General features: G+C 47.0%; 1 protein-coding gene across 1 annotated transcript; it reads right to left on the bottom strand.

Annotated features, from left to right (window-relative positions):
• Nucleotides 1-2,756: 2,756 nt before the first annotated feature.
• LOC137531487 (E3 ubiquitin-protein ligase TRIM11-like) lies at nt 2,757-5,042 on the bottom strand. The gene has a single exon (XM_068251394.1). It carries the CDS (start codon nt 5,040-5,042, stop codon nt 3,486-3,488), a length of 1,557 nt encoding a protein of 518 aa, XP_068107495.1. The 3' UTR covers nt 2,757-3,485.
• Between the last annotated feature and the right edge of the window lie 9,942 nt (nt 5,043-14,984).

Below are 14,984 nucleotides of genomic sequence, written 5' to 3' on the forward strand. Positions count from 1 at the left end.
TTTTTATGCTACTTATTGTTCTATTCATTATCCATACTTCACATACAATTCAATATTATATCTTTTTTTTTTTGCTTCAGATTTGCTTTAAAGCAAAAACTTATGATGTAATAATTTGTATGTATAGTATGGATAATGAATAGAACATTAGTAGCAATATGTAGCTATATATATATATATATATATATATATATATATATATATATATATATATATATATATATATATATATATATATATATATATATACAGTGTTCTCCCCAGAAGGTTTTACCAGCCGGGTGGCATGAAATAGTAGCCGGGTGGGGCAATATGAGAGAATGCAGGGCTTACAGCAGAGGAGGTGAGCCAGTGACAGCCGGGTGCTCATCAAAACTAGCCGAGTGGAGCACAAAGCTAAAAGAGCCTGGGGAGAACACTGTATATATATATAAAATCGGATGTATGTATGTATATGTGTGGGTGTGGGTGTGTGTGTATGTATGTGCCGCGATCACTCGAAAACGCCTTGACCGATTTGAACGAAACTTGGTATACAGATCCCTTACTATCTGGGATTATATGTTCTGGGGGTCTCACGTCCCCCTGCACACCTGGGCGGAGCTACAAACAGCCAATCAGATTTCACCCATTCAAGTCAATGGAAAAAATGTAAAAGGCTGCCATTCTCACAGTAATCAAGCCAGAGTCCCCACACTTGGCACAGTTGGTCACTTGGTGGTTGGGATTAATATTCAAGAAAGTGGGTGGAGCCTACAACAGCCAATCAAAATTCACCTGTTGATTTTCATTGGGAATATTTAAATTGCTGCCATTCTTACACTGTTAATAGCAGATCCCTCAAACCTGGTACAGTTAGTCACTGGGTGACTGGGGTTCAAATTCAGAAAGGGGGCGGAGCCACAAACAGCCACTCATATTTATTTGATTTCAATGGGGATATACAGTACAAATTGCTAATACCAGAGACCCTAAAGCTCATAAACGTGGTCATTGAGGTACTGCATGTCAAGGTTAGAAAAAGGGTGGCACCAACAACCACATTTTCTACATGGGAAAATATAAACTGTAGCTATTCTTACACTGTTAATGGCAGAGTTCTCAAACTTGACACAGTTGGTCACTGGGTGACTGGGATTAATATTCAGAAAAGTGGGTGGAGCCTACAACAGCCAATCAAAATTCACCTATTGATTTTCAAGGAGAATATATACATTGCTGCCATTCTTATACTCTTAATGGTAGAGGCCTCAAATCCGGTACAGTCAGTGACTGGGAGACTGGGGTTTAAATTCTGAAAAGGGTACGGGCGACAAACAGCCAATTAGATTTGTTTAATTTCAATGGGAAAATGCAACTTATTGATGCCAGGGACACCAAAGCTCATAAACTTGGTCATTGAGTGACTCTATGTCAAGGTTAGAAATAGTAGGTGGAGCCAAAAACAACTAACTTTTTACATGAGAAAATATAAAACTGAAGCCATTCTTACACTGTTAATGGCAAGGTTCTCAAACTTGACACAGTTGGTCACTGGGTGAATGGGATTTATATGCAGAAAAGTAGGTGGAACCTACCACAGCCAATTAAAATTCACCTATTGATTTTGAAGGGGAATATTAAAACTGCTGCCATTCTTACACTGTTAATGGCAGAGGCCTCAAACCTGCTATAGGCGGTCATTAAGTGACTGGGGCTTAAATTCACTAAAGAGGTGGAGCCACAAACAGTGAATCAGATTTCTTTGCTGGATAAACTGCTTCCATTCACACAATTTTGATGCCAGGAACCCGAAAGCTCACAAACTTGGTCATTGAGTGACTGTGTGTCAAGGTTACAAAAACTGGGTGGAGTCAAAAACAGATTTCCCAGGGAAAATGTAAACTGCAGCCCTTCTCCACTCTTAATGGCAGGGTTCTCAAACTTTGCACAGTTTGTTACTGGGTGACTGGAATTAATATTTAGAAAAGTGGGTGGAGCCTAAAAAAGCCAATCAATATTCACCTATTGATTTTCAAGGGATATATTAAAGAGACTCTGTAACAACAATTTCATCCTGTTTTCTACCATCCTACAAGTTCCTAAACGTATTCTAATGTGCTCTGACTTACTGCAGCACTTTCTACTATCACCATCTCTGTAATAAATCAGATTATCTTTCCCCTGTCGGACTTGTCGCCCTGTGTCTGGAAGGCTGCCAACTCTTCAGTGTTGTGGATCTGTTATGCACGCCCCCCTCCAGGCCCCTCTATGCACACTGCCTGTGTGTTATCTAGATTAGGGCAGCTTCTCTCTGCTCTCTTATCTTTTACAAGCTGGAAAAATCATCCACTGAGCTGGCTGGGCTTTAACATATTGAGGAATTACAGACACCGGCAGAGCTGTCTGCAGGGAGAAACAATCAGCCTCACAGCCTGACACTCTTCAGTAGGGGCGAGCTGGGGAAAGAAACACACAAATGATCTCTTGAGATTCAAAAGGAATGCTGTATACAGCCTGCTTGTGTATGGATGTATTTTCTATGTGTGGACATGCTGTACATCAACCTACTTCCTGTTTTGGTGGCCATTTTGTTTGTTTATAAACAAACTTTTAAAAACTGTTTTTGACCAATTGTGTCAGAGGGGAATAGAAGATGTCCCCTAACGCACTGGTATGTTTACTTTTGTGCGATTTTAACAATACAGATTCTCTTTAAGATTACTGCCATTCTTGCACTGGTAATGGCACAAGCCTCAAACCTGGTACAGTTACTCATTGGGTCACTGGGGCGCAAATTCAGAAAAGGGGGCGGAGCCACAAACACACAATCAGATTCGTTTTTATTGATGCCAAGGACCTGAAAGCTCATATACTTGGTCATTGAGTGACTGTGGGTCCAGGTTACAAAAAGTGGGCAGAGCCAAAAACAAATTTCACTTGGAAAATATAAACTGCAGCCCTTCTTACACTGTTTATGGCAGGGTTCTCAGACTTTGCCCAGATGGTCACTAAGTGACTAAGATTAATATTCAGTTAAGTGGGTGGAACCTATAATAGCCGATCAAAATTCACCTGTTGATTTTCAAGGGGATTATTTAAATTGCTGCCATTTTTACACTGTTAATAGCAGATGCCTCAAACCTGCTGTCGTTGGTCATTCGGTGACTGGGGTTCAAACGCTGGAGAGGGGTGGAGTCACAAACCGCCAATCTGATTTATTTAATTCTATGAGCATATACAGATTATTGATGCCAAAGCTCACAAACTTGTTCACTGAGTGTTTGTGTGGTAAGGTTAGAAAAAGTAGGCGGATCTGGCACCAGCCAAATACATACCCTGCAACGCCAGGTCATCAGCAATAAATGAGGATCTCAGAGTATAATTATTCAGGGCACAAATAGGAACTGTCCCTGGCCTGGAAATAACAGACAGCTAGTAATTACTGGCAGGAGAATCAGCCAATAACAATTCTCTCCCTGTGATGTCACCAGTGGGTGGAGCTCTCACACCCCCTGTCTCCCCCCTGATATCTTTATACAACCATGCGTTACCCATAACCCAGCATGGAGGGGCTCAGTGAAGGTGGCAGTGAAGGTGTGGAGGTGTCTGATGGGGTCACACAGGGCATAAAAGGAGATCTGCCCGGCCTCATAATCCAGATATATCCTGACTCTATCACTGGGGATCCCATCAGGTAACTGGATCACTTCAATGTCATGTATCACTGAGTACTGGTTAACCTCCAAGCACAAACCCCAGGACTTGTTATTACATCCAATCACTGACTGCAATCCTCCCCTGGCTATACTGGGGTAACACATCCCGACTATCCATATATCTGATCCCCCAACATCCACTTCCCAGTAATGTCGCCCTGAGGAGAAACTCCGGCTGCTCCACACCTGAGCATAATCCTGAAATCTCTCTGGTGTTTCTGGGCGGTTCTGGTTTATGTCTGACCTGGATGCAGTTTTCCTGTCAGCTGATATATGTAGCCAATTACTAGCTGTGTTTACATCCAGTAATATGTCTGCAGACTGTACAGAGATCCCCCCAGTTACCTCAGACATGATATCAGCTAGTCCTGTGTGTAATGTGTGTGAGATGCCGGCCACATCCAGATCCCCTCCACCATAGAGCTGCTTATCATGTCTGTCCTCCGTGTCACACAAGTCACCTGTGTCTGATTCCTGTAAGACAGTCAGTGGATCAGTCATGTTACACAGCTTCTCAATGTGACGCATCTTCCTGGACAGCTCCTCCTTTTTTATCTCCAGCTGTCTGATGATGTCATCATAGCATTGTACCAGCTTTGTGATGTCACTCAGGACTCTCTTCTCCAGCTCCTCCAGCCGTCTCCTGAGGTCTCTAAACAGGGCAGTGACTCTCTTTGCTTCTCCAGCTGCTTTTTCTTGTGCTTTTCTCCTGCGTTCCTCCAGACTCTGGACTCTTTTCTCAGCCTCCTCTGTCTCTGCCATCAGTTTCTGCAGATCCTTCCTCATCTTCTTCTTCTTCTTCTCAGAGGCCTCCTGTAGTGTCTCCACCTGGTGTCCCCGATGTTCTCCATCCAGTCTGCAGGTTACACAGACACATGAGGCATCCTCAGTGCAGTAATACTCCAGTATTTCCTTATGGACGGAGCATTTCCTGGTCTCCAGGGAGGTGGTGGGGGCACATAAGACATGTTCTGGTGCCTTGCTGTGGACTCTCAGGTGTTTATTACACATAGAAGCGTCACAGTGCAGACAGGACATAACAGCAGGTACAGGAGAGTCCACACAGTAAGTACAATGGACTCCGGCCTCCTCCTGATCTGGCTGAGTAGACAGGAAACGCTCTGCTATGTTCCTCAAAGCAATGTTCCTGTGTAATCCAGGCCGCTCCTTGTACTTCTCTCTACATTCAGGACAGGAATAACCCCCAGACCCCTCCTGTGAGTCCAGCACACGCTCAATACAGACCCGGCAGAAGTTGTGACCACATCTCAGGCTTACAGGATCTGTATAAATGGTCAGACAGACAGGACACTCCAGCTCCTCGTTTAGAATAGCAGACGCCATCGCTGGCAGCAGGAGAGGAACGAAAGTGAAAGTCTCTGATTCTCGGAATCCAGAACAACCAGTTACTTGTTATTTGCCTGGGGGATGGGTGTCATCAATGCTGACTTTTGGGGAGGAGGCAGCACAGAGACATACTGGATTACACTCTGACCGTACATAGAGTGACCATATTTTTGTGGGTCCAACCTGGGACGGGGGGGGGGGCGTTGGGGGGGAAAGTGGGAAGGAGTGAGGAGCACGCAGCGGCGAAGACTGGGGGAGGGGGGCCGAAAAAATGGGCGTGGCCATGACATTGTATGGGCGGAGCTAACGTAATGATGTAACAGCGAGGCATAAGAAAGCAGTGTTTACGCCATGATGTGGACAAACGAGACTTTGTATCATGGGTGTGCAGAAACTGTGTGATGCTAATAGTATACCGTAACCACAAAGCAGCAAACATAGCCATCTATGACCATTAAATAATAAATGCAGTAACAGTTACCCCGGACACCAGAAAATAAACGCAATAGGCAACATGTCAGTATAAAATAAATGCAATGCGGGCAAACATGTCAGTACAAAATAAACGCAATGCGGGCAACATGTCAGTACAAAATAAACGCACTGCGGGCAAACATTTCACCAGAAAAGAAACGCACTGCGGCCAAACATTTCACCAGAAAAGAAACGCACTGCGGCCAAACATTTCACCAGAAAAGAAACGCACTGCGGGCAAACATTTCGCCAGAAAAGAAACGCACTGCAGGCAAACATTTCGCCAGAAAAGAAACAATGCGGGCAAACAATAACATTTCACTAGAAAAGAAACAATGCGGGCAAACATTTCACCAGAAAAGAAACAATGCGGGCAAACATTTCACCAGAAAAGAAACAATGCGGGCAAACATTTCACCTGGAAAAGAAACAATGCGGGCAAACATTTCACCAGAAAAGAAACAATGCGGGCAAACATTTCACCTGGAAAAGAAACAATGCGGGCAAACATTTCACCAGAAAAGAAACAATGCGGGCAAACGTTTCACCTGGAAAAGAAACAATGCGGGCAAACATTTCACCAGAAAAGAAACAATGCGGGCAAACATTTCACCTGGAAAAGAAACAATGCGGGCAAACATTTCACCTGGAAAAGAAACAATGCGGGCAAACATTTCACCTGGAAAAGAAAGCATTTACTCACCTGGCAGAAGTGTCCGGCCTCTGGCGCGCTGCTCCGTCCCGGGACCGTCTTCCTCCTCCTGCTCTTCTCTCCCGCGCTGACAGGGCTACGGCAAGATGGCGCCCGAAGCCCTGTACTAGTGACACAAATAGGTCTCCAGTACAGGGCTTCGGCAGCCATCTTGCCGTAGCCCTGCTCGCCTGCCGGTGTCGGAAACAGACACCGGAAGAGGAGGCTGGAGCGGGGCTGCGGGCAATGAACTGGCACGGCGTCTATAGACGCCGCTGCCAGTTCATTGAGGAGAGAGTGGCCAGAGTCCCGAGGCCGGGACGTCCCGCTGCTGAAAGCGGGACGTTTCCCGGGACCTCATTAAGCCTGGGACAGCGGACCCCGAATCCGGGACGTGTCCCGGGCAATCCGGGACGTCTGGTCACTCTAACCGTACACCACTAGCTTCCTGGTCTAAACTAGAACACAGTCTACATGGAGTTTGCATATTATCCTACTATAATAGGAACTATGTCAAGGATTACACTGTAAGTGCCTCTCAGGAATCGTCTGTAACATGACTAAACACTGTGACTTAAGACTATAATTATAGCAGGATTAGAGTGTGAGCTCTTCTGAGGACAGTCAGTGATATGACTATGTACTCTGTAAAGTGCGGCAGAAGATGTCAGTGCTATATAAATCTCTATATATAAAATCATATGTATGTATGTACAGTGGGATGCAAAAGTTTGGGCAACCTTGTTAATTGTCATGTTTTTCCTGTATAAATCGTTGGTTGTTACGATAAAAAATATCAGTTAAATATATCATATAGGAGACACACACAGTAATATTTGAGAAGTGATATGAAGTTTATTGCATTTACAGATATTGCGCAATAATTGTTTAAATAAAATTAGGCAGGTGCATACATTTGGGCACTGTTGTCATTTTATTGATTCCAAAACCCTTAGAACTAATTATTGGAACTCAAATTGGCTTGGTAAGCTCAGTGACCCCCGACCTACATACACAGGTGAATCCAATTATGAGAAAGAGTATTTAAGGGGGTCAATTGTAAGTTTCCCTCCTCTTTTAAATTTCTATGAAGAGTAGCAACATGGGGGTCTCAAAACAACTCTCAAATGACCTGAAGATAAAGATTGTTCACCTTCATGGTTTAGGGGAAGGATATAGAAAGCTGTCTCAGAGATTTCAGCTGTCTGTTTTCGCAGTTAGGAACATATTGAGGAAATGGAAGACCACAGGCTCAGTTCAAGTTAAGGCTCAAAGTGGCAGACCAAGAAAAATCTTGGATAAACAGAAGCGACGAATGGTGAGAACAGTCAGAGTCAACCCACAGACCAGCGCCAAAGACCTACAACATCATCTTGCTGCAGATGGCAGGGCCGCCATCAGAAATGTTGGGGCCCCTCACACATCATGAGGCCTGGCCCACCAACTGGTTGCTGTGCCCGCCCACTAGCCACCCCTCCCCGTTTCCATGCAAGTGCGGTGCGGTGAAAAATGTGCATGGCTCCGACACTTAAGGGCCTGAGCCCACTAATGCAGTTGTGTCCGCTTCTGTCCGCTTTTCAGCATCTGTAACATTGAAGTTTAACTGAAAAGCGGATACAACTGCGTTAGTGGGCTACGGTCTTTAGAAAGGGGCATGCACAGCGTGATGTGGTAAAAAGCGGGCGTGACGATGGCATGTTGTGGGTGGAGCCAAATACTAGTAAAATACAGGTAGTCCCCGGTTAACAAATGATATTGGGACTTGTAGGTCCGTTCTGATCCTTTATCCGTTCTCTTTTGTCTCCCTCTTTTTTTCCTGTGCCTCTTTTTGTCCCCCTCTATCTCACCTCAGTTTGTGCCTCTTTTGTGTCCCTCTGTATGACCTCATGGTCCCTTCTCATCTATTTTCTCCCTGTGCCTCTTTTATCCCCCTGTATCCCCAGTATAAGTATCCAGGCATAGGTGCCCCCAGTATAGGTAGCCAGGTATAGGTCCCTCAGTATAAGTAACCAGCTATAGGTAACCTGGTGTAGATGCCCCCAGTATAGGTATCCTGGTATAGCTGGTGCCCCAGTATAGGCCAGCAAGATACAGGTGACCCCAGTATAGGTATTTAACTATAGGTGGTAGGTATAGGTAGCCTGGTATAGTTGCCCCCAGTATAGGTAGCCTGGTATGGGTGGTGCACCAGTATAGGTTAGCCAGGTATAGGTGCCCGAGGTATAGGTAGCAAGCCATAGCCCCTGAACAAGCATGCATTAGATCAGGTGTTTCTGCCATTATTGTCAAACCTGATAAGATTATCTGCCTGCCTGCTTGTTTGAGGTGTGTGATTCAGGCTCTACTGATTCCACAGAGATCAGCAGCAGTGATGCTCATCAGGATTCCGGATATCCAGGTAACCCGGATATCCGAACCTTTTTTCAGCTATCCGTCCAGACTCGGATCCCGGATACCTGGGTCCAAATCCGGATAGCTATCTGCGGACATTTGGGCGCAAAACGCGGATATCCACGGATATTGCAGATATCCGGATCCAAATACTGTAACTAAGGAGATGACATCATTGAGCCAATCAGAGGGCTCCCAGCAGAAGCCCTAGCAACCAATCACAGAAGGGAACCTTGGCCAGCCCCACCTGACCTCATTGAGCCAATCAGAGGCCTCCCAGCCTAAGCCCTGGCACCCAATCACAGAAGGGAACCCTGGCCGGCCCCCCTGTGGGTGCCATGATGAGAAATCTCGTCCTGTGTGACTGCTCAGTCACTGAGAGACATGCTGCAGTGCTGCTGGCATAGCAGTGCTGTATACAGTGATAAACTGAAAGCTGTTCAGTGATTAACCCCTTCACTATCACTACACTATTGTTGTATTGTTAATTAGCTTGATTTCATTGTGCGACATCAGAGTGTGTGCTGTGCTGCTGCAGCTGCAGCTGCTATGTGTCTGTGTGTGTGCTGTGCACAGACCAGGCCAGCTGCTGCCTTCTGGCCAGCTATTAGCCTTAGCTAGCTACAGTATAGGTTAGTTTAGGGATTAGGGAATAGGATTACTGTGTAATTTTGTGTAGTTAGTACTGTAGTAGTGCAGTCAGTGCTAGTAGTTGTTAGAGTAGTAGTACTACTATGTTAGCTTTCTACAGAACTGCTATGCTGTGAGCCGTGCCAGTGTGACAGTTAGTGTGCACTAGTGTCTTCTCCTCTGCTGTCTGACTGTTACTCGGCACTTGGCACTTGGAAATTGGCATGTGTCACATGGCACTTGGCACGTGGCACTTGCCTAGCGACACGTGCCAAGTGCAACGTGACAGGTGCCAAGTGCCACGTGCCATGTCCGGCATGCTCCTGGCACACGTTACACCTGCTGCATTGCCCTACTCCTGCTGCCTGTGCAGCTCCCACCGCCAGGCCAGGGTGCCACAGGCCACTGATACCACCTATATTTAACCCAAAACACAATTACTGCATACGTTTTTGGAGGTGTCTTGTCTGAAAACTGTCATGTCCAAGTTGTGCGGTTGGACTTTGGACACGATGTGGGCTACACGACCGCTGTCTGGAACCTAGGCCTGATGTTAATTGACAGCTATTTTTTTTGGGGGGGGGGGGGATTTTAAATCCCCACATCATCAATTAGTGTTCCCCTTTAAAAAAATAATGATGCTACATGCCTCATTTACCCTAAAAAACGATTTAGAAGCAATTTAAAGGCTGCTTCCTGTTTTCTGAACGGATATCCGAATCCGCCAGACACTGAGGTCGGATATCCGATTTGGATCGCACAATTTTGAAATTGGATATCCGACCCGGATCGGATATCTAGGTATCCGGATCCGAATCGGATCCGGATTTTTAAAAGGGGTATCTGAGCAGCACTGATCAGCAGGAATGCCAGGCAACTGGTATTGTTTAAAAGGAAACAAATATGGCAGCCTCCATATACCTCTCACATCACTTGTCCTTTAATGTGATCCCCCCCCCCCCCCCCCCCAATAGAGACAAACCCAGGATTTTCAAAGGGGGGATTTCCTAAAAGGTCTCCCTCAGTCACGCACAATACAGTATAAAAATATGGTAGGACATCATGCTGGGTACACATAATGCAATTTCCCGTCCGACTGACAGGATCTGACAATTATTTTTCTAAATGTACAATCTGCTCCCGATCGACAAAGGGATCGCTCAGGAGCAGCTTGGATACAGATAATAATGAGGACAGCTGACATTGCTAATGAAGGGGAAAGTGAAGCATTCACACAGCAGGGCACAGGGCTGTGCTCATACCTGCCTCTGTTAAGTTCTCCAGAGCTGCTTCATGCTCTGTACACACACTGCTGCTCCATGCTCTGTACACACACTGCTGCTCCATGCTCTGTACACACACTGCTGCTCCATGCTCTGTACACACACTGCTGATCCATGCTCTGTACACACACTGCTGCTCCATGCTCTATACACACTGCTGATCCATGCTCTGTACACACACTGCTGCTCCATGCTCTGTACACACACTGCTGCTCCATGCTCTGTACACACACTGCTGCTCCATGCTCTGTACACACACTGCTGCTCCATGCTCTGTACACACGCTGCTGCTCCATGCTCTGTACACACACTGCTGCTCCATGCTCTGTACACACGCTGCTGCTCCATGATCTGTACACACGCTGCTGCTCCATGCTCTGTACACACGCTGCTGCTCCATGCTCTGTACACACACTGCTGCTCCATGCTCTGTACACACGCTGCTGCTCCATGCTCTGTACACACACTGCTGCTCCATACTCTGTACACACACTGCTGCTACATCCAAAGTCAACTGTAGCAGGGAAAGAAAGGGGGCGGGGCTGTGAGCTACAGGATGCCTGCAGATATTCTGGTGTCCCAACTTGTGCCTATCCCCAGACACTGCACCGGCCCTGGTCTGAGGGGGGATTCTGGGCAGCTGTAATCCCCCCCTGCGTTTGCCTATGCCTATGGTAATGCATGTATAGAGTAGTGTTGGGCGAACAGTGTTCGCCACTGTTCGGGTTCTGCAGAACATCACCCTGTTCGGGTGATGTTCGAGTTCGGCCGAACACCTGACGGTGCTCGGCCAAACCGTTCGGCCATATGGCCGAACTAAGAGCGCATGGCCGAACGTTCCCCGAACGTTCGGCTAGCGCTGTGATTGGCCGAACGGGTCACGTGGTTCGGACCCGAACGCGCTCTGATTGGCCGAACTGTCACGTGGTTCGGGTAAATAAATACCCGAACCACGTCATATCTCCGCCATTTGTCTGTGGGTTTAGCTTTGGGTAGGCAGGCAGGGTAGTTCGCGCTCCAGCCACGCTAGCCAGGGTCCCCCCCAGTCATTGTGTGTCGCTGCTGGGAATAGTAGTACACCGCTCGCTCAGCATTCTGTTTACTGCCACTCTGTGTACCTCGCTCAGCCACACTATATAGCATTCTGTTTACTGCCACTCTGTGTCTGCTGGGAATAGTAGTACACCGCTTGCACAGCCACACTATATAGCATTCTGTTTACTGCCACTCTGTGTACCTCGCTCAGCCACACTATATAGCATTCTGTTTACTGCCACTCTGTGTCTGCTGGGAATAGTGGTACACCGCTCGCTCAGCCACACTATATAGCATTCTGTTCACTGTTCTGTGTCTGCTTGGAATAGTGGTACACCGCTCGTTCAGCCACACTATATAGCATTCTGTGTACTGTTCTGTGTCTGCTGGGAACAGTAGTACACCGCTCGTTCAGCCACACTATATAGCATTCTGTGTACTGTTCTGTGTCTGCTGGGAACAGTAGTACACCGCTCGCTCAGCCACACTATATAGCATTCTGTTCACTGTTCTGTGTCTGCTGGGAATAGTGGTACACCGCTCGCTCAGCCACACTATATAGCATTCTGTTCACTGTTCTGTGTCTGCTGGGAATAGTGGTACACCGCTCGCTCAGCCACACTATATAGCATTCTGTTTACTGTTCTGTGTCTGCTGGGAATAGTGGTACACCGCTCGCTCATCCACACTATATAGCATTCTGTTCACTGTTCTGTGTCTGCTGGGAATAGTGGTACACCGCTCGCTCAGCCACACTATATAGCATTCTGTTCACTGTTCTGTGTCTGCTGGGAATAGTGGTACACCGCTCGCTCAGCCACACTATATAGCATTCTGTTTACTGCCACTCTGTGTACCTCGCTCAGCCACACTATATAGCATTCTGTTTACTGCCACTCTGTGTCTGCTGGGAATAGTGGTACACCGCTCGCTCAGCCACACTATATAGCATTCTGTTCACTGTTCTGTGTCTGCTTGGAATAGTGGTACACCGCTCGCTCAGCCACACTATATAGCATTCTGTTTACTGTTCTGTGTCTGCTGGGAATAGTGGTACACCGCTCGCTCAGCCACACTATATAGCATTCTGTTCACTGTTCTGTGTCTGCTGGGAATAGTGGTACACCGCTCGCTCAGCCACACTATATAGCATTCTGTTTACTGTTCTGTGTCTGCTGGGAACAGTAGTACACCGCTCGCTCAGCCAGAGTATATAGCATTGTGTTTACTGCCACTCTGTGTACACCGCTCAGCCAGACTATATACCATTGTTTACTGACACTCTGTGTACACCACTCAGCCACACTATATACCATTGTTTACTGACACTCTGTGTACACCGCTCAGCCAGACTATATACCATTGTTTACTGCCACTCTGATTCTGCTGGGAACAGTAGTACACCGCTCGCTCAGCCAGACTATATACCATTGTTTACTGACACTCTGTGTACACCGCTCAGCCAGACTATATACCATTGTTTACTGACACTCTGTGTACACCACTCAGCCACACTATATACCATTGTTTACTGACACTCTGTGTACACCGCTCAGCCAGACTATATACCATTGTTTACTGCCACTCTGATTCTGCTGGGAACAGTAGTACACCGCTCGCTCAGCCAGACTATATACCATTGTTTACTGACACTATATAGCAGACTATATAGCATTGTGTGTACACCGCTCAGCCAGACTATATACCATTGTTTACTGACACTCTGTGTACACCGCTCAGCCAGACTATATACCATTGTTTACTGCCACTCTGATTCTGCTGGGAACAGTAGTACACCGCTCGCTCAGCCAGACTATATACCATTGTTTACTGACACTCTGTGTACACCGCTCAGCCAGACTATATACCATTGTTTACTGACACTATATAGCAGACTATATAGCATTGTGTGTACACCGCTCAGCCAGACTATATACCATTGTTTACTGACACTCTGTGTACACCGCTCAGCCAGACTATATACCATTGTTTACTGCCACTCTGATTCTGCTGGGAACAGTAGTACACCGCTCGCTCAGCCAGACTATATACCATTGTTTACTGACACTCTATGTACACCGCTCAGCCAGACTATATACCATTGTTTACTGCCACTCTGATTCTGCTGGGAACAGTAGTACACCGCTCGCTCAGCCAGACTATATACCATTGTTTACTGACACTCTATGTACACCGCTCAGCCAGACTATATACCATTGTTTACTGCCACTCTGATTCTGCTGGGAACAGTAGTACACCGCTCGCTCAGCCAGACTATATAGCATTGTGTTTACTGCCACTCTGTGTACACCGCTCAGCCACACTATATAGCATTGCGTACTCTGCCAGTCAGTGTGTATATTGCTGGGATCAGTAATACTCCACTCACCGTCAACCACTATATGAGCTCAACATGAGTTCCCCAGAGACCTCCGCTGTGAGCAGCACTCCCAACAACAGCAACAGCCAACGCCCCACGCAAGCTATAACATCCACCCCAGCAGCCAGTGGTCAGCAGCAGCCCTCCCCGGAGGAGAACGTTGTGTCCATCAGTCCGTCGCCAGAGCGATTAATGAGGGCTGCCATTGAGGAGATGATGGGGCCTGATGTGGAGGAGGAGGTCTGGCTCAGGCCAGCATCCCAAGTTAATGTTGAGGACGATGAGGGGTCTGTGTCTGGGGATGTTGGGGTGGCAGAGGTGGTGGGTGGGTCAGACTCAGGAGAAGAGTTGTATGATGAGGATGATGATCGGGACCATCTGTATGTGCCTCAGAGTCCGACCCCGGAAAACATGTTGTATCGTGTGTTTAGGTACTAAAATCTGCGTTCCCTCCCAGTAGTGTTGGGCGAACAGTGTTTGCCACTGTTCGGGTTCTGCAGAACATCACCCTGTTCGGGGTGACTATATAGCAGACTATATAGCATTGTGTTTAATGCCACTCTGTGTACACGGCTCAGCCACACTATATAGCATTGTGTTTACTTCCACTCTGTGTCTGCTGGGAACAGTAGTACACCGCTCACCCGCCACTGTATAGCATTGTGCTCTGTGTCACTGCTGACAATAGTGGTACACCGCTCACCCACCACTGTATAGCATTTCTGTACTGCCACTGTACTGCTGCCAGTCAGCGTGTACTTTAAGGATAAGTGAAATGAGGAAGAAATCCGGTGAAAGAGGGAGGGGCAAGGGAAGAGGTGTTTCCCCTGACGGTTCACGTACAGGCCACAGGGGAGCACCCAAGAAAACCCACTCAATACTGCCCATGTTGTCCAGGACAACAACCCTCACAGATCCAAAAGAACAGGACCAGATAATTACTTGGATGACCTCTCAAGCGTCCAGCAGTGGGTTAAGCAGCACCAGCACATCACGCACGAGGTCCGAGTCCTCAGCCAGTTAAAGTCTGGGCTTTCTTTGAAGACTGCACTGAG

The sequence above is a fragment of the Hyperolius riggenbachi genome, chromosome 9, assembly GCF_040937935.1.
Source record: "Hyperolius riggenbachi isolate aHypRig1 chromosome 9, aHypRig1.pri, whole genome shotgun sequence".
NCBI lineage: Eukaryota > Metazoa > Chordata > Amphibia > Anura > Hyperoliidae > Hyperolius > Hyperolius riggenbachi.